The sequence below is a fragment of the Oncorhynchus keta genome, chromosome 12, assembly GCF_023373465.1.
Source record: "Oncorhynchus keta strain PuntledgeMale-10-30-2019 chromosome 12, Oket_V2, whole genome shotgun sequence".
In the NCBI taxonomy this organism is placed as follows: Eukaryota; Metazoa; Chordata; class Actinopteri; order Salmoniformes; family Salmonidae; genus Oncorhynchus; species Oncorhynchus keta.
Window position 1 is genome coordinate 5,622,306 of NC_068432.1, and position 24,583 is coordinate 5,646,888.

Genomic DNA, 24,583 nt, shown 5'->3' on the forward strand with positions numbered 1-24,583 from the left:
AGAATGGGGGAGGTTGTGTGTTTGACCTGTGTGTGTAATGTTAGGTTCCCAGCCAGGTAATGAGGCCCTTGCTGAGTCAGGGGCCCTGAGTTAACAAGCCTGTCGTCTCCTGTGTGTCCCCTCCAGGCGTTCACAGGCCCCAGTCCCAGGACATCTCAGGCTTCTACTCCCTACCTCAGGGCGGTGTGGGACAGATGCCCCCCTCCATGGGCTGGTAAGTCTCACGCACGCACACACACACACATACACACTCTGTCTCTCGTGCACACACACTCATATACTCTCAAGTACACACACACACACACACACACACACATACTCTCTCGCACTCGCACATGCCGCATACACACACACACCTTGACTACTCACCACTATTACATCAACCAATCCAGCTTCACCTCAGCCACTCAATACTTTTTTTACATGGTGTTCTTTAATGGAAGCCTCTCCAACATAATCCAGGTAGAATCAGGAAATCCCCAGGGCAACTCTCTAGGACCCTTACTTTTTTCAATCTTTACTAACGACATACCACTGGCTTTGAGTAAAGCCATGTATGCGGATGACTCAACACTATACACGTCAGCTACTATAGTGACTGAAATGATTGCAACACTTAACAAAGAGTTGCAGTTAGTTTCAGAGTGGATGGCAAGGAATAAGTTAGTCCTAAATATTTCTATAACTAAAGGCATTGTATTTGGGACAAATCATTCACTAAACACTAAAACTCAACTAGGTGACTAAAATGCTTGGAGTAACCCGAGATTGAAAACTGTCATGGTCAGAACATATTGATACAACAGTAGCTAAGATGGGGGGGGAGTCTGTCCATAATAAAGCGCTACTCTACCTTCTTACAGCACTATCAACAAGGCAGGTCCTACAGACTCTAGTTTTGTCGCACCTGGACTACTGTTCAGTCGTGTGGTCATACGCACTATACACACACGTACACATGGATTTAGTACTGTAGATATGTGGTGGTGGTGGAGTAGGCGTCTGAGGGCACACAGTGTGTTGTGAAATCTGTGAATGTATTGTAATGTTTTTAAAATTTGTGTAAACTGTCTTAATTTTGCTGGACCCCAGGAAGAGCAGCTGCTGCCTCCGCAGCAGCTAATGGGGATCCATAATAAATGCAAATACAAACCACTTCATCCCACACAGTTAGTAGCTCCTATAAAGCTAGTTATCGTGACAAATTTGGTCATTGAATAGTTCACTTCCTAAGATACGAATGCCCTGATTCATTGATCATATCTAGCCTGGAGTTCCACTCTCAAAATGAAACTACTGTCTTCCTTGCCTTCCCGGCCTCTAAGGCACTATCACAGAATGTGGATACGATGCCAAATCAGAACATGTTTTAACACCCATAATCTCAGACACGCTGTGGCTAACAATCCATCCATTGACTTGAGCTCAACTTTACAAATCCATGTATTAAAAATCTGTAACTGGCAGAATAACTTAAGAGCGAATCCCCCTGGACAATTGTGGGCTTATCTTAAATGTGATGGGGATTTGGTTCACCATAATAGAATGACAGCTAATACTACTTCCATTCACACCCATGCTGTGTGTTTTTAAAGCTGGTGGAGGACTTTGGCACTCCCTAGACAGGCTCCCGTCCGCACGAGGCAGAGGTCTGCTATTTCTCTGGGCTCTCTCTCACTGACTTTTAATTTCAAACAGTTAATGGTCACTGTGGAGTTTCTGTGGTATTGTCAACAAATCATCTTGTTTACAAACTCGTAATCTTCTTAGTGCAGATTATGCATTTGTTTGGTTTTCTTGTGTCCCTCATTGTGTGGGGAAAGAGAGAGCAAGGAAAGGGGATGACAAAGAACTGGATGTGACTCACTCCAGCCACCGTATGTATGGCACGTGACTGGGGCCTGGGAGGATGTGTATTGTCTTCTTTACACATGAAGCTAGGCAGCCCACTGTAGGCATAGCCTAGCAGATTGCGGTACATTTCACAGTTAATTTGTTTCAAAGAAGTTCAGATACAGGTTTAAGTTTTTTATTTTTTTTTTTACATGGATTGAGATTTCTCTATAGAGTTTGAATAGTTGGTACTCTTAAAGGGACATGAGAGGGACAAATCACAAATGTATCGGTATGCAAATACACAGGAAAACCCCATCTGTGCCACAACACAAACAGGAAATGTTCTCTCCCCAGCAGAGGACAGACAGGGCTGTGGAGAGGAGAGGTGTTAGTTGGGTCCTGGATGTGGATGTTGCTCCTAATGGGCCTGTTGGCTGGGATTAGCAAGTGAATCCCTCCCTGAGAGAACCCTCTGGACCTGGGAGCCTCCCTGACACTGAGCCTCCTCTGCCTTCCTTGATCTCAGGGACCTCCTGGGGCTAAGGAGGGCTGGGAAAGGGGGTGCTGCTGTATATCAAAGATTCCTGCCCCCCACCCCCCCACCATACATACATCCACCACCCTTCACACAGTCATGTTATACAGGTGTAGAATCTTCATTTGACCAGTTTCTCACAGTAGGAAAATAATCCTGCAGCAACAGGAATTTAGAATTATTTTCTGGATTATAATTAATGGACATTTTTGTAGGGGTTGATAAATTTTTTGGGCAAATCAAGTCTGAAATGTGATATTGGACATTACAAACATTATAAACTTTTTTAAACCTTGAGTACACGATACACAATAGACATGGACGCCCTGTTCATGGATCCTAAGAAACTGCAGTATTTTGTTTTTTTGTGTGTAATAACATCTTCTAAATATATGTATGCGACCAATAACATTTTATTGGATTTGATTTGAAGTTTGCATTTCCTGCTGTGCAAAGCAGGGTGATCAAATTAAGATCATACATCTGTACATACAGCAGGACCCTTAGTGAGGTTAGCAGTGAAGGTCGCCAGAGATACTCTATATAGGGTCATGGAATATTGGATGGCAAGCCAAATGTCACTGTAATAACCGTTTGAATAAGGAAACGAAGCTCGTCCCTCAACCGATCTTTCTCTCTTGTAGGACGTGGAACTCATATCCAAATTTGAAAACATAGTTCCACATTTTTGTTATATCACTGCACTCTCGTATGACTCTCCATGAAATAGGAAGAACAACTAAATAGCTAAATTATTACAAATGTGACAGTGATTTAATAGTTTGCAATTGTGAGAATATAGAAACATACCAGTGGCTATCTCCTGCACAAATTCAGGACGTTAGTCGCCAGGCACCTCATCAGCTGTGTAGCTAACTGTTAACTTAGGCTCCTGACATAGTTAGCTAGCTAGTTAGCTAGCTTTTCCGTCACTGACATAAAAAGCTTACTTAGACATGCAGCCCCACAATTAAGAGGAACCGACTGTTATCAGAAATCAGTCCGTAGATCAGAATGTTTCTCCGCGATCGTTGGGTCAGCTGAGCACAGCAGCTGTGACTCGGGAGGCTACTGCAATGACTCGTGAATACTCATAATGATGTAAGCATTAGCACTACTAACTACAGTAGCTTGCTAGTTAGCTTTTGTTGGAAGATTCAGCATTGTGGGCGCGTTCGAGCAGATCACATGTGTCAAGTCGGTGACCAAAGTGTGCTGCATTATGGGGATAAACATTTTCGACTTGCGCCTTCGACACGTTGACTCCATGAACTTGACAAAAATCAAGTGATCAAAGGTCATGGAGTTTTGACAGCAGTCGCCTGCAAGTTTCTGCAGTTGCTCTTCACCACCTTCATCCTGCAGCCATCGCCTGCATTGTGGGAGGCTCTATTGTCAACCAACCATTAGGGTGTTTTTGTTTCACCCACGCGAAAGTGACCATAGATGTGACTGGAACAGGAACCAACTTTGCCGCAATACATGTATACAGTGGATATGTACAAATGAATGTGACGTTTCAGGCTCTCTCTCACCAGTTGATTGTACAAGGTACACACATATATTTTCAGTTTCTGAGTGTGTGGGGGTGTGAGTGTGTTCTTTTTTGTAGGGTACGAAAATGTGGTTTTCTGTTTGTAAATTTACATTTGTGTGTGTGCAATTTGGCCAAAAGAATAATGAAATGAATTACATAAAAATGTTTCCGCTTATTTCTATTGTATGTAAAGAATCCAAGCAGTACATCTCCCCACAATAGTGTAAGATCTTCATAAAAGTGTTAAATTATAAATCAACTGATGTCTTGCCACAGTTTTCTTACATGAATACAATGCCAAAAAAGATGCAACACTGTTTCTGGGTGGTCATTACAAAAGGAGCAATTTGAGTTGATATTTTCCTTAAACTTCTTCATATAGTGGTTGGCAGGATAATATTTCTGAATCATTTTAAAGGAAACTTCCTTCATTTTGTTAACAAGTAGGTATGCGTGTGGCAACATCCAAACTTTTCCCCAACCGATATTATCAAATAAATCCATTCCAGTAAGGCATGACATAAGGTATAGATACAACATCCTGCTGAAACAAGGATCGTATCGCTCTGTTGTTGAATGGACCAAAAGAGAAACAAATATGCACCTCCCCGATTTCACTCCTCGTCTTTCAGTTGGTGACGTCACCCGCTCTGAGAACTAGAAGTAGTTGTTTCCCTTGCTCTGCAAGGGGCACAGCTTTTGTGGAGCAATAGATAATGAGGTTTCTTGAGTGGCAGTTGGTAATGTGTTCCGAGGGTCCTTGGCTCAAGCCCTGGTTGGGGTGAGGAGAGGGACAGAAACAATACTGGTACATTAGGATGGACTTAACTCCATAACCAGTCATGATCAAGCCCCTCATTAGCTAGCTAGTACACAGACTGAGAACCCAGACTGCCCGTATATACCTATAGCAGGGCTAGTCAACCAGGGTCTGCGAAAATATATATATATTTTTTTAAGTGTTGTTTTCACCCCACCAATGTTTTTATGGATATCGCAATAACAGAATAAAGTCATTTTGAATTACATACCTACAGTAGAACATAGGAAAATATATTATTTCTAATGATGTCGATTTAATTTCTAAACTCCTAATATTGAGCAAATTACACTTATTGGAACCAATTACACTCACTGGATTATCTGACATAGGCTTTGAAAAAGCTCCCGCGAATAAGCTACCAGTGAAACAAGTGGCACTGGCTGCTGGTAAGCTTTCTTGACTTCGACATAATGTTTTGCCAACACATGGCTAACCTTTGTTTAACCAGCAAAAGAGCTGCTCTTAGCGAAGATGTGTTTGGAGTTACCTCTCTAGGTAATAGGCTATGTTAGAGTTTACACCTCCTCTTCCAATTATAATATGAAAAATGATTTATGTTGATTACTTCGCCTTGCCATGTTCGTTCACCTGATGATAAGATACGACGTGAAAAAGCTTCTTTTTTTTGCTAACATATGATGGAGGTCCCTGGAATGGTATCAAACAGATGGTTTCTATGTGTTCCATGCCATTCCATTTGCTCCGTTCCAGCATTTAGTATGAGCCGTCCTCCCCTCAGCAGCCTCCACTGGTCTAAACATATTGTAAGGAGTTAGGCAGTGAGGATTTGGTCAGCAGCCTAGTTGAACCCTGTTGCATCCCTATTTGTCCTCCCAACCACAGGCAAAGTCAGCCTGTCTATCCCCTGTCCTCATGTGGATTCAGACAGCCCTACTCCTCCAGTCTCCCCAACAGCTCTTCCTACCCCAGGTACAGTATGAGCTGAGCCGCTTCAGTCTGGGGAGGGAATCGCAAAATACATACCCCTTCCAGACCAATGCTTCTACTCCTCCCACCTACCATGTGCCCTTCGCTATTGCCTTGTACAGGTGCCTCCGCAATGTGTGTCCTGTCTTTCTGTGTGTCAACTGCTAAAGCAAACCCTGCAACTGCGTGGACACACACATGAAGAGACAACCCGTCTGTTCTCCTGGACAGTAGAGTGAGTGCAGCAGTGTGTCTCCAGTTGCTGTGACAAAGAGAGACGCTAAACCACTGCAAACTGTCTGCTGTTGACTGTTGTTATTTTAGGCAAAGGCTCAGTCATGAGATCTCTCCTCTGTTGCTGTACCTGGCGAGCCAAACATGCTAGCTCAGTTAGCTTCAGAAATATATCCAACTGGAGACATGGTTCACATTTAAATGTCACCAAACATCTATGTCACACCGCATTCTCTATTTCCAATCAGTTCAGGGTGAAACTGTAGGATTTTACACTAGAAGAATAATGTCTTTTGTATAAATCAGAAAATACATTTAATGACCAGCTATATAAAATATGAATTTCAGGAACTCAAAAACACACATTTCCAACATGGCAACTAAAATGTTCAGTAAAGTTTCAGTAAATGGCACTTTTCAGTCCCAATCCAATAATGAATAAATATATGTCATCAACAATATGAATCTCAAAAAAATAACACACTGAAAAGAAGCCTTTAATGAAACACGAATGAAAACGAGAGCAAGTATATTCATGTTAACTACTGTATCTACAGCGCAGCCTAGCTTTTGTCTAAGTGTGACCACAGCTCCATCTGCTGGCGTTGGATGAGACTTCTCACAGTCTTAACGCTCTTGAGAGGACTGCCAGGAAGCCCATTCTCTCAGGGCCAACCAACCGCCCGCGTGCTTCAGCGCTTCATGGTCACGTTGCCATATATAAAGACAAAACATATTGTCTGATGCTTTGGTCTCTGTCTCTCTTTGTCTCTCTCGCCCTCCCTCTGTCTCTCCCCTTCTAGGTTCTCTCACTCTCTGATGCTAGGGCCAGGCATGCACTCAACAGGGATCCCCCATCCAGCCATCGTGCCACCTTCAGGCAAACAGGACCATCATGACCAATACGACAGGAACGTGTACGCGTAAGTACCCCCATGGTGAATCCCTGTCTCTACAATGACTCCTAGAGTTAGACACACGTGTCTGTCAAAGGAGATGTGTGATCTGTGTGTGCTAGCTACATGGCATGTAATACTGTAGTATCTCATTGATGCATTGAAAGTGTATCAAAAGCTTAGATGGATGAATAGCGCCTTATTGTTTTGATGTTCTTGTGTACATATTCACCACGGGTGTCCCTGTTGATCTTGTTTGTTTTGCTCTGCTCTGCCCCCCCTCAGTAAGCCACACCAGGAGCCCAAGCGGGAGAAGGAGCCTAAGAAGCCAGTGATCAAGAAGCCTCTGAATGCTTTCATGCTGTACATGAAGGAGATGAGGGCCAAGGTGATCGCTGAGTGCACGCTGAAGGAGAGCGCTGCCATCAACCAGATACTTGGCAGAAGGGTGAGCAGCGAGCACACACACACACACACTAAAACACACACACACATCCATGAATACTCATGCAGCAAAGAGACTCATTCCCAAATCCCTCATCTCAACCCCTGCTGTTGATTTCACACATGAGAGATGGACTTGAGAGGAATATCTCAGTAATGTGAATTACTACCCTGTGAGTTACCCCCTGCGCGACTGACTGCTGCATATGATACCATTGACCAAGATGCAGAAATATCTCAATGGGATGAATATCATCAAATCAAATCAAACTTTATTTGTCACATGCGCTGAATACAACAAGTGTAGACCTTACTTGCTTACTTACAAGCGCTTAACAACAGTGCAGTTCAAGAAGAGTTAAGAAAATATTTACCAAATAAACTATGGGAGGGGTCAATGTAACAGTCCGGTGGCCATTTGATTAACTGTTCAGCAATCTTTTGGCTTGGTGGTAGAAGCTGTTAAGGACCCTTTTGGATCTAGACTTGGTACTCCGGTACCGCTTGTTGTGCGGTAGCAGAGTAAATAGTCTATGACTTGGGTGACTGGGTGGGTGACGTACACACTACCCTCTGTAGTGCCTTACGGTCAGATGCCAGTCAAGATGCTCTTGATGGTGCAGCTGTATAACTTTTTGAGGATCTGGGGACCCATACCAAATCTTTTCAGTCTCCTGAGAGGGAAAAGGCTTTGTCGTATCCTCTTCACGACTGTCTTGGTGTGTTAAGACCATGATAGATTGTTGGTGATGTGGAACTCTCGACCCGCTCCACTACAGCCCTGTTGATGTTAATGGGGGCCTGTTCGGCCCGCCCTTTTCCTGTAGTCCACGATCAGCTCCTTTTGTCTTACATGATGTTGTCTGTCTCAGAACTTTTCACAGTGGCCCTTCATCTATCCAATGTCACTATATCTTGTTCAATAGTATGAATAAGTTGGTAACCCGTTGTATAAAAGTGATAATGCCCTCGAAGCCGGTGTTTGGAGTATGTCTTGGCACAGTTTGCCAATATATCCTACAAACACCGGTTTATCGGGCATTATCACTTCATTAGTGTTCTGAGGAGAATAATGAAAGACATTGAAGGTGTGTAGCACGGAGTGGAACTGACCTTCCACAGAGTTGCATTATTTTCCAGAGAACGCATGGAGCCACGAGCTGATTGTCCCTTTTATACCATGACTATAATTTAACCCGTTTACCATTAGAAATGGGTTCATTTGCTGTCGGAAATGTGTTCAACACCCACTGAAGTAGCTAACCAGTTGACACATTCCCTCAGCCCTCCTAGCCTCAACAGTTGTCATTGTGCATGTCATTGTCTAGGCCACGTGTCACAAACTCAAGGCCAGGTGCCGGATGCAAATAAAACGACATTGAACTGACGAAAACCAAAACAAACTGTGTAGAAATGGTAATGGATCTACATTTCTAGTATCTTCACTCTGTCCAGCTTGACAACAGTCATCGAAATGAAATATATACGGTCAGGGAGCATCGAAAATTCCGAAAGCGATGGATAGAGGACTATATTTTGCTAATGATGGCGAGGTAATATATTCAATTTTAAGTGCGGCCCTCCGGACCTCAATGAAGACTGAATGGGTCCCGCGGGGAAAATGAGTTTTACACCCCTGGTCTAGGCTAATGAACAAAACCTAAATGGTATTTTTGTTGTGTGTGTGTGTGTGTGTGTGTGTGTGTGTGTGTGTGTGTGTGTGTGTGTGTGTGTGTGTGTGTGTGTGTGTGTGTGTGTGTGTGTGTGTGTGTGTGTGTGTGTGCGTGCGTGCGTGCGTGCGTGCGTGCGTGCGTGCGTGCGTGCGTGCGTGCGTGCGTGCGTGCGTGCGTGCGTGCACGTGCACGGGTGCATTCTTGTGTGTGTCTTCCCTGCAGTGGCACGCTCTGACCCGGGAGGAACAGGCTAAATACTATGAGCTGGCCAGGAAGGAGCGGCAGCTACACATGCAGCTCTACCCCAGCTGGTCCGCCAGAGACAACTACGTAAGGCCCGCCTTTTCCTGGTTACACACATGCAGCATGATCAACCCACCCTGCCACCTGTCAATCATTGAGGCTAGTGGCTACACATAGAAATATCTACATATTGTATCTAATCATATTTATTTGGCGCATTTCCAGAGTTGGTCACGTATCAGTGCAGACATTGTTAGAGAGACTAGTTTACGACCATATTGTTATGACCAGCGTTATAACCTCTATGACCAGTGTTATAATCTCTTGGCATGCCATTCCTTTAGAGTGGGTTTTGAGAATGAGATAGAGCGTACTGGACATTAGTTGGTCAGACATGGCTGTTCAGCACTGTTCAGTGAGGTGATTTAATTGGCTGTTGAGTGCTTTGCTGTTAGGGACGCATGACGAGCTCCGCTTTTATTACACATAGCATTACACAGTCAGCTGCAAACCTCCCGCTCCCCTCTCATCTCTGTATTATTACTATAATAGGTTTTTTAACCACTGGTAGCTATATACATGGAGGGCACCTTTGTACTGTTGTAACTGGACCTTAGTATATGTGCACTGTCTGTGTAATCTGTAATTAGTAGTGGGCTTGTAGACTGAGTTAAGAAGTAGTGTAGCGAATCCCTTGCTTCAAATACTGTGCAGATGAATATGATGTGTATTAGAGAGACATGTCTCTAAGAACGTCTCTGTTATGTGTGTTAGCTTAATGCTGCTTAACTACCCTTCTGTGCTGTGCTCAATTGTGAAGTTGCTGTTGAATTCTTCCAGGAGGCGGGCCTTAGAGAGGGCGCGGGGGAAAAGAATAAAGCTGATTGGGTAGGGCACACATTTTACCCCACTTACCCGCTCTACTAACAGCAGGGTGGCTTTGGCTTGCTCTCCTCCTCAGGCGGTGGGGCGGTGGGGTTCGGACTGTAGAGAGGGAGAGGACAGCTGGGAGCTGGGCTTGGAGAGGCTTTCTGGGCTTTGGGGGACCATTATTAGGCTTTACCTCCCTTAGGGCAGGCACAGAGGGGTGGAGGTGGCTTATGTTATGTAAGTTATGCTATGTATCTGGATGTGTTTCTATGGGTGGTTTTCCTGGACTACATAATTGCCAATGTTCGCTCACCCCATATGAAAACAGACCGGATGAGTCACAAAGGGAGAGAGAGTTCACTTTCTTGCTTTCCTGGAGATCTTTTACACAGCCTATTTTCCTTTCCTTGGCTTGATAAAGTTTGGGGGTTTTTGTATCATAACACACCATAGGGGCTTGGCTCTCTCATTTCTCTCTGTCTCTTGGCTGTGGATAGTCAGTTAGCTGGTTAGGGTAAAGAGGGTTACGAGCTGGTCGTGGTGGCATTCTCAATGAGGTGAAATGTGCATGAAGCTTTTACTGCTGCATCTGATTTAGTAGTATCAAATCAGATGAATATGATGCAACGTACTGTGGATAATGTTTTTATGTGAAGGTAAATGTCACTATTTAACACTTGAATGTATGTTTCCATGCATGTTTCTTCATATTTCAAAGATGGAAAAATACAGCCAGAGACAATATTGTCCCAAAACACATTAGAACTAATGGCAACTCTATTATAATAATAGAATAGAATGAAATAGTAACGCTTTATAGCAGTGGTATTCCAAGTCGAGGTCGCGACCCCTTGATAAGAAATGGAAATGCAATGAATTAAAATGACCCATTTTAAGGTTGTGCCATTACATTTGGGGTGAGGTGGGGTCGTGAGAATGTCTTGGGGAAAAAAATGGGATCGCCGCTGAAAAAGTTTGAATACCAATGCTTTATTGTGACCGTATAGATAACACTTGATTTGGATAGTCGGGGATTCAATCTTGCAACCTTTCGGTTACTAGTCCAACGCTCTAACCACTAGGCTACATGCAGCCCCATTTATCAACAAGTAATCAAAAACATGTTTTTTATTCAAATATGCAATTAAAAACACTTAAAAACAATAAATATGTACAATATTTACAGAGCCCTCTGCCTAGGCTACCTCACGGCGCCATGGCAACCACAGAACGCAGCAACTTAATAATTATTTTAATATATAATATTATTATTATTATGTATATTATATTATTATTAATTCATTAACATAAGATGTTCAATAGCTGTCATCAAAATGTCAACTAACTATCCACTAACAACAACCCTCAACTTAGAAAACAGTTGCTTATCAACAGATAGTTTGTTAGCAGACGATTTTATCCAAAGCGACTTAATCATGCATACATTTGACATATGGGTGGTCAAGGGAATCGAACCTACGACCCAGACGTTCCAAGCGTCACACTCAACCAACTGAAATACAAAGGACCACTAGCTCTGCTACAGTCTAACCCCTTCCCAGACACAAGCCAGAAAACCCGGGTAGTCATGTGATCTGTTAGCAAAACAGGAAGTCAAGGTCCACCTACGCAGTCGTGGGGTTTTCTTCCGCAAGCCGTAACCACACACACACAATGCTTTAGGGAGCAGTGAGGGTAGATGTGTCTAGGCATCCAAGAGCTGTTCCCACATCCTCTCCCCAATATGAGACTTTAGACTTTATGACTCTCTTCATGTGAACAACCCCAACCATACTATTAAGGCCCCACTGTATAGCCCGTGGAGTTTACAGCAATATTACTATAGATCATTCGAGTTCTTTGCCTTCTATTCTCTTCTGCTGTCATCGTAACTTGTGGCCTAAGTGATCATAAAGTGCCCTCAGACCCCCCTTCCACGACTTGTGAATCGGGCCGTCTCTGGTACAGTTGACTTAAGTCTCATGAACATGGTGAATATCACGACGTGGTTCTCCCATGGTCTTCATCGAGATGTCACTGACAGATACTGTCCCGGTGGTGTATAGGACCCCGTCCCCCCTACTGACTCTGTGCGTTTGGTCGTGTGTTCCAACAGGGCAAGAAGAAGAGAAGAAAAAGAGAGAAGCAGCAGGACTCCACCACAGGTAATGTTCAATTAACAACCTTCAACATCCTCTCAGGCCAAACCACCACGCTTCAATACAATATACCAAAACTTCAAGCCCTATTCTAGCGTTTGAAACAACTTCACTGGTCGACTATCCTCTACTCGGACTGGGTCTCTGCTACTCTTAACTAGCCGAGTTTGAACGCATGGCAGACTTCCCACTTGAAGTGTTCCTCTCTTCCCTAGTGTCCTCAATGCCTGTTGTGTATGGAGCTCCTGCTCCCTTTACTCTGTTCTGGCTGCAGTTATGGGTTGTTGTTGTTGACTCCTGCTCAGTAATTGGGGACTAACAGTCTGGTTTGATGGCTCTCTGATTTACCATCTCTTGTCAATGCGTCAACGTCTGCCCTGACCTCTTTATCTGCTCTGCTCTGCTCTGCTCTCTCTCTCTCTCTCTCTCTCTCTCTCTCTCTCTCTCTCTCTCTCTCTCTCTCTCTCTCTCTCTCTCTCTCTCTGTCTCTCTCTCTGTCTCTCTGTCTCTCTGTCTCTCTCTCTCTCTCTCTCTCTCTCTCTCTCTCTCTCTCTCTCTCTCTCTCTCTCTCTCTCTCTCTTCATCTCTTCCTCTCTTTCTTTACTTCTTTCCTATGCGCATGTTGCCTTGTGCTCAGACCCTGGCTCTCCTAAGAAATGCAGAGCTCGCTTCGGCCTCAACCAACAAACGGACTGGTGTGGTCCCTGCAGGTGTGTATCTCTCGCCCTCTCGCTCTGCTACCCCTCTCTCCCTCTGTGAGCGTGCCTCAGCCCACTCCTGTGCTCTGCTCTGCATGCACTCAGCTCACTAACCCTGTGACCCACGTCGCCCCCTACAGTTAGAGAACCCCAGCGTACTGGGGTGTCAGGAGGCTGTATTATTGGAAACTAAAGCTGCTTTGCTGGCTGGTGATGGGGTGGGTGTCTCCTCAGGGATTTGTGGGGGATGATGGGTGATGATGTTCAAAGGAAAGTGGGAGAGAGGTCCTGTAGGTCTGAGGGGAGGAAAGGGATTCACACATAGAGTTGAAGTCGGAAGTTTACATACACTTTGGTTAGAATCGTTAAAACTCGTTTTTCAACCACTCCACAAATTTCTTGTTCACAAACTATGGTTTGGCAAGTTGGTTAGGATATCTACTTTGCGCATGACACAAGTAATTTCTCCAACAATTGTTTACAGACAGATTATTTCACTTATAATTCACTGTATCACAATTCCAGCGGGTCAGAAGTTTACATACACTAAGTTGACTGTGCCTTTAAATAGCTTGGAAAATTCCAGAAAAGGATGTCATGGCTTTAGAAGCTTCTGATAGGCTAATTGACATAATTTGAGTCAATTGGAGGTGTACCTGTGGATGTATTTATCTTCAAACTCAGTGCCTCTTTGCTTGACATCATGGGAAAATCAAAAGAAATCAGCCAAGACTTCAGAAAATAATTGTAGACCTCCACAAGTCTGGTTCATCCTTGGGACTAATTTCCAAATGCCCGAAGGTACCACGTTCATCTGTACAAACAATAGTATGCGAGTATAAACACCATGGGACCACGCAGCCGTCATACCGCTCAGGAAGGAGAAGTATTCTGTCTCCTAGAGATGAACGTACTTGGGTGCAAATCAATCCCAGAACAACAGCAAAGGACCTTGTGAAGATGCTGGAGGAAACAGGTACAAAAGTATCTATATCCACAGTTAAACGAGTCCTATATCGACATAACCTGAAAGGCCGCTCAGCAACGAAGAAGCCACTGCTCCAAAACCACCATAAAAAAGCCAGACTACAGTTTGCACCTGCACATGGGGACAAAGATCGTACTTTTTGGAGAAATGTCCTCTGGTCTGATGAAACAAAAATAGAACTGTTTTGCCATAATGACCATCGTTATGTTTGGAGGACAAAGTGGGAGGCTTGCAAGCCGAAGAACACCATCCCAACCGTGAAGCATGGTGGTGGCAGCATCATGTTGTGGGGGTGATTTGCTGCAGGAGGGACTGATGCACTTCACAAAATAGATGGGAACATGAGGATGGAAAATGATGTGGATATATTGAAGCAGCATCTCAAGACATCAGTCAGGAAGTTAAAGCTTGGTCGCAAATGGGTCTTCCAAATGGACAATGACCCCAAGCATACTTCCAAAGTTGTGTCAAAATGGCTTAATGACAACAAAGTCAAGGTATTGGAGTGGCCATCACAAAGCCCTGACCTCAATCCTATAGAACATTTGTGGGCAGAACTGAAAAAGCACGTGCGAGCAAGGAGGCCTACAAACCTGACTCAGTTACACCAGCTCTGTCAGAAGGATTGGGCCAAAATTCACCCAACTTATTGTGGGAAGCTTGTGGAAGGCTACCCAAAACGTTTGACACAAGTTAAGCAATTTAAAGGCAATGCTACCAAATACTAATTAAAAGTATGTAAACTTCTGACCCACTGGGAATGTGATGAAAGAAATAAAAGCTGAAATAAGTCATTCTCTCCACTATTATTCTGACATTTCACATTCTTAAAATAAAGTGGTGATCCTAACTGACCTAAGATAGGGAATTTTTACTAGGATTAAATGTCAGGAATTGTGAAAAAAAACTGAGTTTAAATGTATTTGGCTAAGGTGTATGTAAACTTCCGACTTCGACTGTAGCTGTTCTCTGCTTAAAACAGATATTTCTTGATTATGCTATTGGTAGAAATGACAAAGCAGGCATTTTTTATTTTATTTACAGTGGATGGAGGATCAGTCATGCTCATCATCAGTGCCTTTTTTACCAACTCAATCTCTTCTCCTTTATTCCTTTACACATCTGCACACTCAGTCACATCAGTGTAGAGGTATCTGCCCTGCCTTCCCCCACCATGCCGTCACATCATGGAAATCTCCTGACCACTGTGCGTGTTGTATGTGTGTGTGTTGTGCTGCAAGAGAACAAAGGGAGGTGAATGTGGTTAGAGCGAATCCTGATCACCGCAGATGAACGCACACACAGACACACACAATCTCGCACATGCACCGCCGCTCTGCACTTTGATGCCATTTCTCATGCTCATCTGCCTTCAACTTTCTCCATTCATGCGGTCAGGCAGTGCAGCTGTTGATAGTGAACTCTGACATTTAGAATCGCTCTCTCTTCCTCCCCATCTCTAAATATTTCCTCGCACCTTCTCATGACTCATGTTGGGTTCTGGTAATAATCATGGGATAAGGCGTGGCGCTTTGGTTTTAACGAAGAGGCAAACAACCGTTGTTCACTTTCAATTTAGCTTAGAAAACAACATTTCTAATGATCACGAGAACAACCACAAAAATCATTCATGATATGAAGGAAATGGTGGTGGATGATCTATGAAAACATATTTGATGGTATTCAATGGATTTGCTCTTTTGGGGTCTTCAAACTCAATTCAATCATGTTGAAAACAGTAAAAAAAAAAGTTCATTTTGGTGACGCTTTGCATCCACGCTTTATTCACAGATAACTCTCTTGACTGTTCCTAGGAGGAAAAAGAAGTGCATTCGATACCTTCAAGGAGGATGGTGCGCCAGCCCCACTTCTTCCGATGGAAGCGCTATAGACTCGCCCCCCTCCCCCGTCGGCGGCGTCCCCCTCAGCACCCCTCCCTGCCCAGCTCGCCCTCGCCTGCTTCCCCCTCACACATCCCTCTGCACCCCCAGCCCAGCAAACAACATACACCCCGTATCCTCTCAAAACCCAAGACCACAGAACTCTCTCTCAAAGCTTTAATAGAATCATCCCAACAGCACGACAATCTCAATCATCATCATCATGACTGTCCCCTGCCCAAGTCTCACTAGCCAGCCTCACCTGTCCTGTCCCCTCTCACACTTCCTCGCACCATCCCAACACCCCGCCAGATAGAAAGACAAAGCCCAACGTCATCCGGAATAAACAAGGAGTGGGGAGCAAAACGCTGGAGAAAAGACCTTCACCATAAACATCCAAAAACAATGACAGAGCGTTGTGTCTGGGAGAGGATGCCATTCACATCAATATGACTTCTGACTGATTTACTCAGTGCTCATGTCATTTTAATATTGCCGGGATGATAACTGCTTCTCTTCCTCACACTGCCTAAAATCGAATTGATTCCATTTCCAAAGATTTTTACAGAGGAGTACGGTACTCCTCCTTTTCATAAGACTTTCAGACGTGTCAAAGGAACCTTTTCCAGAATAGATAGTATTTATATTGATTAATGATGTCGTATAAGGTTGAAGCTTCAAGGTAGTGACAGTGTTTTTCACTGTGTCGACATGTTCTTGTCTCCCCTCGGAGAGACTCATCTCTATGTTATGTTCGTTTGTTTTAGGCACTTCCTGCTTGTCGGTCAAATTCTTGCTAGATACATTATTTTGATGTAGGTCCCTCACAGAGAATTAAAACATCATTGGTGTTTGTTCATAGGGATACAGTTTGGGAGATTAATTTGTTTCCTGGTGTCAAAAAGCCTCCATTATGTAATAAAAAATGAAATTCGGCAGTCCTCAACTGCCTCTGACTGAACATTCTATAATCCGGGGTTTCTAAAACTATGGGATGTTAGAGGTGGGTCGCAATTTATGAGAATACATCTACATTCATACACTATTTCTTCTTAATTTGGCTCAATGGAGGCGATTTGAGTCACAAGAGGACTGTTAATTTCTCATTTGGGTCTCAAGCTGAAAAAGATTAAAGAACCCTGCTGTAAACTAAAGACCAAATGAGTACTATATTTCATTGTGTTGTAAAGCTGTTGAATTCCCTACATAAAATGTATGTTTTGTTACGTAAAAGAATGAACTTTTTCTCTCCCAAAGTTGTTTCTTCAGTCTCTAATTTCAGTTTTCCACTAAAAGCAATATAATTTATTTTAAACCCATCTTCTCAGAGAAAAACACATTTTGTGCAGAAGTTTTGCATTAGCTTTTCCTTTCATTGAAGTTATCAGAGCTGTGTCAATCATTTTCAGTGTGTTCATGTTCCACCTAAGTGTACCAAAAATATGTGAAAAACAATGGCTTTAATTTACTGCTTGCAAGTGTCAAACCCTGCTTACTTTGGAGATACTGTAGGCGGTGTACAGCAAGGCTTTTCTGTTTGTTCAATCAATGTCTAGTCCATCAGAGGGTGCTCTAATGTTAACACATCTTAGATTTGGGGACTGCTCGTATCAAAACGACCACACATAAAAAAAGTTGTACTGATGTCTGTCTTTTCAATTATTTTTTTTTACACATTGAAAGACTTCTTCCTTTGATGTGCTCATGTTTGTTTGATGTATTAAAGTATTTTGAAATTCTGGATCAGTTTCCCCATTAGATGTAAAATCACAAACAGCAGACAGACATTATTTTAAGTCATTTATTAACTCCTGGAATTCAATGGTTGTTAACCCTAAATGTCATCTTCAGAGCAGAACTGAGAAAATATTCCAATAGTACTAAGCTTGGTAAATATAAGTTGAGTGACAAACAGATCGCACACATTTACTTCTTCAACAAGCACTTCCAATCCACAGGACATTTTGCACATGTTTACCCCCACTTCAAATCTCCTACGACAGCTTGTCTCCTTATCATGACTTTAAGACAGCACAGAAGAGGCTGCATTTACAAAATTCTGCACTGCGCTATCATTTCAGTCAAAAAAAAAGCTATTTATTCAGTTGACTCAAAAAAAAGAAAGATATTCGGTAAAAAAAATGAGTTAAATTGTAAAGACCAGACTATGCATCTCATGTGAATATGTGAAGTAACATTTGTAAAAACATGAAATAGCTTATTAAATTATTTTGCACAAGCAATAGAAATGGTCATGCTATGGAGTACATAGAGGGGGGGGGCGCTCTAATAGACTATGATGTAATATTAACACGTATGAACAGCGCAGTGCAACCAGTTAATGGAACAATCCTTTCAGTGTGTTAGTGTTGGCATGATCCTCCTTTATTTCTCTTCACACCACTGGTTCTCCTTGCGTACCTGGGGGGTGGGAAGCAGCACACACTGTCACATGGCTCAAATGTATATTATCACAAGGCAGCTCCGCATTCAGGACTGCGGTTCTGCCCTAAATAACACCGTATTCATTTTATATACTACTTTTGACCAGGGCCTATAGGGCTCGTCAAAAAAAGGTAGTGCACTGTGACTGTATAGGGTGCCGTGTGGGACATCCTGAAAACCACAGAAGGCCATATTACCTGGGCTTCCTCCTCCTCTGTGAAGTCATTTTTGATATTGAACGTCTTCCTGATCTCCTCTGGGGTCTTGCCTTTTATCATGTTGGCCACCGTTTTGCAGGTGACATCTAGCAGTCCTTTGATGTCCAAATAGTTTGCGGCCTAAACATAAAAAATAAAAATAATAAGAGGATGGAAAGAAAACAACTGCAAGTACTGCCTTTCAAGTGAACTACTGCAGCCTTGGGCTTAGGCCGAGTAAACAGGTCTCGGGAGCTGGGTAAAACATACTCCTCAAATGACAGACTTGTGTTACAGTTCCTAGAAGCCCTGAGCGCTACAAGAACATATTGCGCAAATCACTGCACAAGAGCTGCTTGTTTAACTTCATATGCACATAGCTGATACTTTCTGAGCCGCTTACACACACAGGAAGAGAAAACGCAGCAGTCTACATGCGTTTCTACGCAAAGCCGGTGGCAGATTTGCCTCCCACCTCGGCGGCAGCAGCACAGGGAGGGACGGCACATGCACAGGGAATTTCTCTGACACTCAAATTCAAATATTTGCCACCTGTTTCTCCCCTCGGTGACCAATCAAATTACAGGGGGATGGATCCCTTTTTCTGGGGTGTTTGATTGGATAATCCAGTGGTTTCATAGTGGAGGCGTTCTGTACCACCAACTTTATTGACTGTGGGTGTAAGGCTCTTTAGTAATGACCTACTACTACCTCCAGTTATAACTTTATTAAGCACCTATTAGCTTAACTGGTGTGGTAATTTCAGCTAAGCCATTGCCTAAATTCAAGACCTGAGACACTTCCACTTTGTATGTGTACAGGTGTCAAACTGTTTCTTTGAGTGAGTGGCAGGGAGGGTGGCGGGGGTGGTAGGTACATACCAGAATGAGTTCGAAGAGGGTCCCTTGGTCCACTTTGAGGAATTCCTGGTCCCAGACGGGAATGTCGTCCGTCCTCTTCTCCTTGTTCTCGTCATCCTCGGGGGGAGGGGGGTCGTCTTTATGGTGGGTGCACCACTGGATCACCTGGAGGGAGGACACTGAAGTGAGAAAGGAAACATGAAAAGGAACAACAATTCCTAGCGCACAGTCCGTGAATCAACAATCAGACACGCCGGGGCATCCATCTCCCACGGAGTTCAGTTTCAGAGGCCTAACTTGAGGACGGAGGTCAGAGCACACATGACCTTCTGTTTAGAGCTGTAATGCTTCTGGCAGAGAGACACATGCTATTCTACAGATGTAAGAAACAACAACAAAAAACTACATTAATTAAGTCAGGCAGACAATGTGTAATTGTCTGACCATGCAAACATTTCCCCCAAAAAAATGTAATTCATTAGCCACAAGGATACAGTTGCTGAACAAAGCAGCAGAAACAACATCAGCTTGTCCCTCAGTTGGAGACATGCACAAGACAGCATGGAACAATTCAACTGGGAGATGGAATAACAAAAATCATCTTTAATCCCACATCCCTTCACACAGTATAAATCCAATGAACAACGTCTACACCTTCAGCAGACAATCACACCATTTGATTTCTAGAGATTCGGACAGGCACAGATGAACAGTTGCATTTGTTCTTTCACATTGTAGACTGTGCCCCTAAGGCCAACTATCCCAACCATCTGTCCTCGAGCAAGGCTGCTCCTGTAAGTCACTCTGGATAAGAGCGTCTGCTAAGTAATGTAATGATCGAGCATGGACCCTCACAGTGGCTCCCACATAGGTACGGATCCCTGTTACAGGTTTGGGAAAGTCATTCTGCCTACACGTTTGGCTTACATTGGTTTAAATTGTGCACAAATGTTTCACTTCCTGGAAAATCATCTAGTAGAAAAGGCTACGAAGGTTTGGGTTCAATTGAATAGTGCCGCTATGGATAGAAGTGATGTGCAACTAAACTGATAAAAGTGGAAATAGAGATAAGATAGCCCCAGCTCTGGTTGGGAGGAGGCACTTTACCTAAGGTTATCAATGTCCAACTCCCAACAGTTTGCCTGTCCCTCAGTCCATTGCACCAGATATGGGATAACTCAGACAGTGAGTCCACTTGCCTTCTTGAGGATGGCTGCATTCACATTCGGGAGGGGGACTGGATCATCATCTCCTTCATCATCCATACCCAAATCTATCAAAGACAACCATTAGACAAGCACACAGATACTGCCAGACAGTTTTGATAGCTGTACTTTAAATCAAATTGTATTTGTCACATGCGCCGACTACAACAACAGGTACAACACCTTCCCACAAAATGCTTACTTACAAGCCCTTAACCAACAATACAGTTCAAGAAATAGAGTTCAGAAAATATTTACTAAATAAATCTTGAAATAACAAGATTTTAGCATTAATAGGGTGTCTAATCAAAAATGCATCTTTTGACCAATGGGTAAAATAATATGTTAATTTTGTAGATGATCCTCTATGAAAACCAATGGTCCAAACCTCAAGTCTATATCCAATCAGATAAAATGTTATTGGTCACATGTCCCGAATACAACAGGCAAACTTTACAGTGAAATGCTTACTTACGAGCCCATTCCCAACAATACAATTTTAAAAAACGAATATTTGCACCAAAAAAAAGGAAACAGTAACACAAAATAACGAGGCTATACAAGGAGTACCAGTACCAAGTCTATGTGCATGGGTACAAGGTCGTTGAGGTAATACAGTATGTACATGTGGGTAGGCAATCAGGATATATAACAAACTGAGTAGCAGTGTGAAGTGTGAAAGTGGTTCTATGTGTGAGAGAGTGTGTGTGTGGCGTCAATATGCTTGTGTATGTTTTGTGTGTGAGCGTATGTAGTATGTGTGTGTGTTGGAGTGTCAGTGTAGTATGTGTGAGTGTGTGGGTAGAGTCTAGTGAGTGTGCATAGAGCCAGTGCAAAACAATTCAGATACATAAATAATAAAGGAGGTCGATGTAAACTGTCCAGGTGGCCATTTGATTAACTGTTCAGCAGTCTTAAGGCTTGAGGGTAGAAGCTGTTCAGGTGCCTTTTGGTCTCAGACGGTACCACTTGTCGTGCGGTAGCAGAGAAAGGAGACAGTGACTTGGGTGGCTGGAGTCTGACTATTTTTAGAGCCTTCCTCTGACACCACCCGGTATAGAAGTCCTGGATGGCAGGGAACTCTGCCCAGTACATCCAGTGATGTACTGGGCCGTATGCACTACCCTCTGTATTGCCGTGCAGTCAGATGACAAGCAGTTGCCACACCAAGCGGTGATGTAGCCAGTCAAGATGCTTTCATTGGTGCAGCTATGTAACTTTGAGGATCTGAGGACCCCTGCCAAATCTTTTCAGCCTCCATTCAAAACTTACTGGGAGTTACAAGTTACCCTTGTTGGATGGTTAAAATTAGCATGACTAAATCAATGGAGGCCAGAGAAGGAGAAAAACGTTCCCAAAAATATGAAAAACAGCATTGTCAGCTAGGCTGGATGCTGTGCGAGAATTAAGGCTACCTGACAGGGTCACCGTTGAACTCTTCATCTTTCTTCTCAAATCCAGAGGACATAAAACAATATAGGAGTTAAGATATATATCGATTTGAGACATGACGTAGTATTTTCATATTTTTGTATACACTGTTAAAACTCCAATAACCTTTTGATGGGATTAAGGTAGTTTCATGGGGTTTGGACCAGTGGTTTTCTTAGAGGAGTAACAACATAATGAACATGTTTTACCCACTGATCAAAATATGCGTTTTGATTTGAACACCCTACTCATGTTACAACCACATGATCACAACAGAGTACATAGCGACATACCTTCCAGCATTGTCTTTATTGTAACAGACTGCTTTGCTATTTCCACATCCACCTCAAAGATCTCTCCATCTGAGCTTTGCAGTTTAATTGTGGGCATCTGTAAAACAGGAAAACGTTTGTCAGTTTCAGGCTTTGCGTTAGCTACATTTTATAAACTACGTTTTATAAACTACGTTTTATATAGGGTGACAGGCGAACCCTGTATTCGGCTTACTGACAAGGGAACAGTTACGCTACCTTAGCTACGTTGGCTAACGTTAAGGTGGCTAGTTAGTAATTAGCTACGTTAGCTAACGTTAAGGTGGCTAGTTAGTAATTAGCTACGTTAGCTAACGTTAAGGTGGCTAGTTAGCCATTTCCAATCCTAGTTAGATAACGTTACTGTAGTCAGACAAGTAACGCCAGTTAATAGGTACCCAAACACTTGCCAGCCAAGTTCATGTTTCGGTAGACAGGCACGTTAGTTAACTAACTAAGTAGTTCTACCTAGCTACGTTACCAGTTCACGCAACTCACTGTATAACGTTAGCTGTAGAGTTGGCTGGATAACGTTAGCTAGCTTCACACGCTAACTCAACATAGCTATCTAGCTTCGATTCCAGTCTGTTTCATGAACTAGGTACAGTAGTTAGCATTAACTTGCTTGGTTACTAACTACACATGCAGCCTTGGCAACTGTAAACAGCCAGGATATCTGAAACAGGCATAGGCTGAAATTAGATTCAATACTAGCGCTACACTGTAAGTGGCAATAATTTCAAGTAACAGTTAGCTAACTAGTTAGCTACGTTAACCTTAGCCTACTGTGCTAGCTGACAACGACTAGCTTAACGACGTCGTCAGCAAGGCCTCGTCTTAGCAACCATATTCAAGTCAATTATATTTTCATTTAGATATAGGAATACTACATTTAAAACACAAATTATTTCACCAAGACATGCAACTAAATGGTGGTTACTTACTGTGATTTTTTTTTTAAAGCAAATCTAGAGATAAAATATTAAACGTCAACAAGGCCAGACCGAAGCACAGGCAATCGCTGGAACTGTGCTAGCTGCGCTTTGTCAAGTGGAGCAGGTCGTCTTGTGATATGCCTGTGAGTGATTTCCCCCGTTGACATGAAGACAGAATTTCACGTAATATTTATTAACATGATTGTCTTCTAATATTATTTTTGTAATATTTTGTGCATTCTGTTAATATTTTGTGCATTCTGTTATTTTTTTGCGTCCAAAATATATACAATTATAGTATTATATGCACATTGTTGCTCTTTCATGATGTGTACTGCTCAGGTTCTGTCAATTTGTCCCAGCACAAAAACAAATAATTGTTTTACTCTCTTTGTGCAGTCATATTGTTAGCCAAGATGTTAGTATTTTTTTAATGCCATGACAGTAATTGTTTAATGTAAATATGCCTACACTTTGTTGTTGCCTTACTTGAATAGTAGGCCTATGAAGTATTGCATATAACATGTAGCTATAAATATTATGTAAAATATTATTCGCATATAACATGTGGCTATAAATATTATGTAAAATACTATTCACAACAATGATCACTGATTCACAATCACACCTTTACCTTGACCGACATTCCGAGTTGTAATGTTGAGTCCTGCCGTGAGATGGCACTCTTTCCACATTATTTGTATATGATTATTTCCATGGTATCTTCTTCACTTATAATATTTAGGTGGGTGCTTAATATTTGCATTATATTCATGTGTGAATTGTAAATGTGTTTTTTTTGCATATACCAACTCCCCCTAAGACACCCTCTGAGAGTAGGGTCACGGCCAAGACCTGTCATTATCAATGGAGCATTTTTTTTTACTTCAGCTTTATTTAACCATGTAGGCCAGTTGAGAACAAGTTCTCATTTCCAACTGCGACCTGGCCAAGATCAAGCAAAGCAGTGCGACACAAACAACAACACAGAGTTACACATGGAATAAACAAATGTACAGACAATAACACAATAGAAAGAATCTATATACAGTGTGTGCAAAGGGGGCGAAGTAATTACAATTTAGCAATTAAACACTGGAGTGATAGATGTGCAGAAGATGAATGTGCAAGTAGAGATACTGGGGTGCAAAGGAGAAGAAAAAAAAGAACAATATGGGGATGAGGTAGTTGGATGGGCTATGTACAGGTGCAATGATCTGTGAGCTGCTCTGACAGCTGCTGCTTAAAGTTAGTGAGGGAGATATGATTCTCCAGCTTCAGTGATTTTTGCAATTCATTCCAGTCATTGGCAGCAGAGAACTAGCCTTTGAAAAAACTAGCCTTTGCTTTCCTAACTGCCTGTGTATATTGGTTCCTAACTTCCCTGAAGTTGCATATCGCGGGGGCTATTCGATGCTAATGCAGTATGCCACTGGATTTTTTTGTGCTGGTCAAG

At 42.8% G+C, this 24,583-nt stretch overlaps 2 protein-coding genes across 14 annotated transcripts in view; one reads left to right on the forward strand and one right to left on the reverse strand.

The window, feature by feature from the left end:
- LOC118390897 (transcription factor 7-like 2) overlaps nt 1-17,484 on the forward strand; it is an 81,305-nt gene extending 63,821 nt beyond the window's left edge. For 2 of the 13 annotated variants that reach the window (XM_035781628.2, XM_035781624.2), the window contains 9 exons: nt 127-214; nt 5,575-5,661; nt 6,696-6,815; nt 7,074-7,236; nt 9,128-9,235; nt 9,989-10,036; nt 12,135-12,183; nt 12,815-12,887; nt 15,678-17,484. In XM_035781628.2, the coding sequence (XP_035637521.2) occupies nt 127-214; nt 5,575-5,661; nt 6,696-6,815; nt 7,074-7,236; nt 9,128-9,235; nt 9,989-10,036; nt 12,135-12,183; nt 12,815-12,887; nt 15,678-15,924 (983 nt within the window). In that variant the 3' untranslated portion in view covers nt 15,925-17,484. Of the gene's footprint in view, nt 1-126; nt 215-5,574; nt 5,662-6,695; nt 6,816-7,073; nt 7,237-9,127; nt 9,236-9,988; nt 10,037-12,134; nt 12,184-12,814; nt 12,888-15,654 lie in introns of all 13 variants that reach the window. The other 11 variants (XM_035781631.2, XM_035781625.2, XM_035781626.2 and 8 more) reach the window with 11 other exon arrangements.
- A 46-nt stretch (nt 17,485-17,530) lies between these two features.
- LOC118390898 (S-phase kinase-associated protein 1) lies at nt 17,531-23,303 on the reverse strand. The gene is made up of 6 exons (XM_035781638.2): nt 23,137-23,303; nt 22,175-22,271; nt 20,445-20,518; nt 19,267-19,410; nt 18,386-18,526; nt 17,531-18,164 (listed from the first exon to the last, which is right to left on the reverse strand). The coding sequence occupies exons 2-6, from the start codon at nt 22,269-22,271 to the stop codon at nt 18,129-18,131; spliced, it is 492 nt and encodes a 163-aa protein (XP_035637531.1). The 5' UTR covers nt 23,137-23,303; the 3' UTR covers nt 17,531-18,128.
- Nucleotides 23,304-24,583: the final 1,280 nt, after the last annotated feature.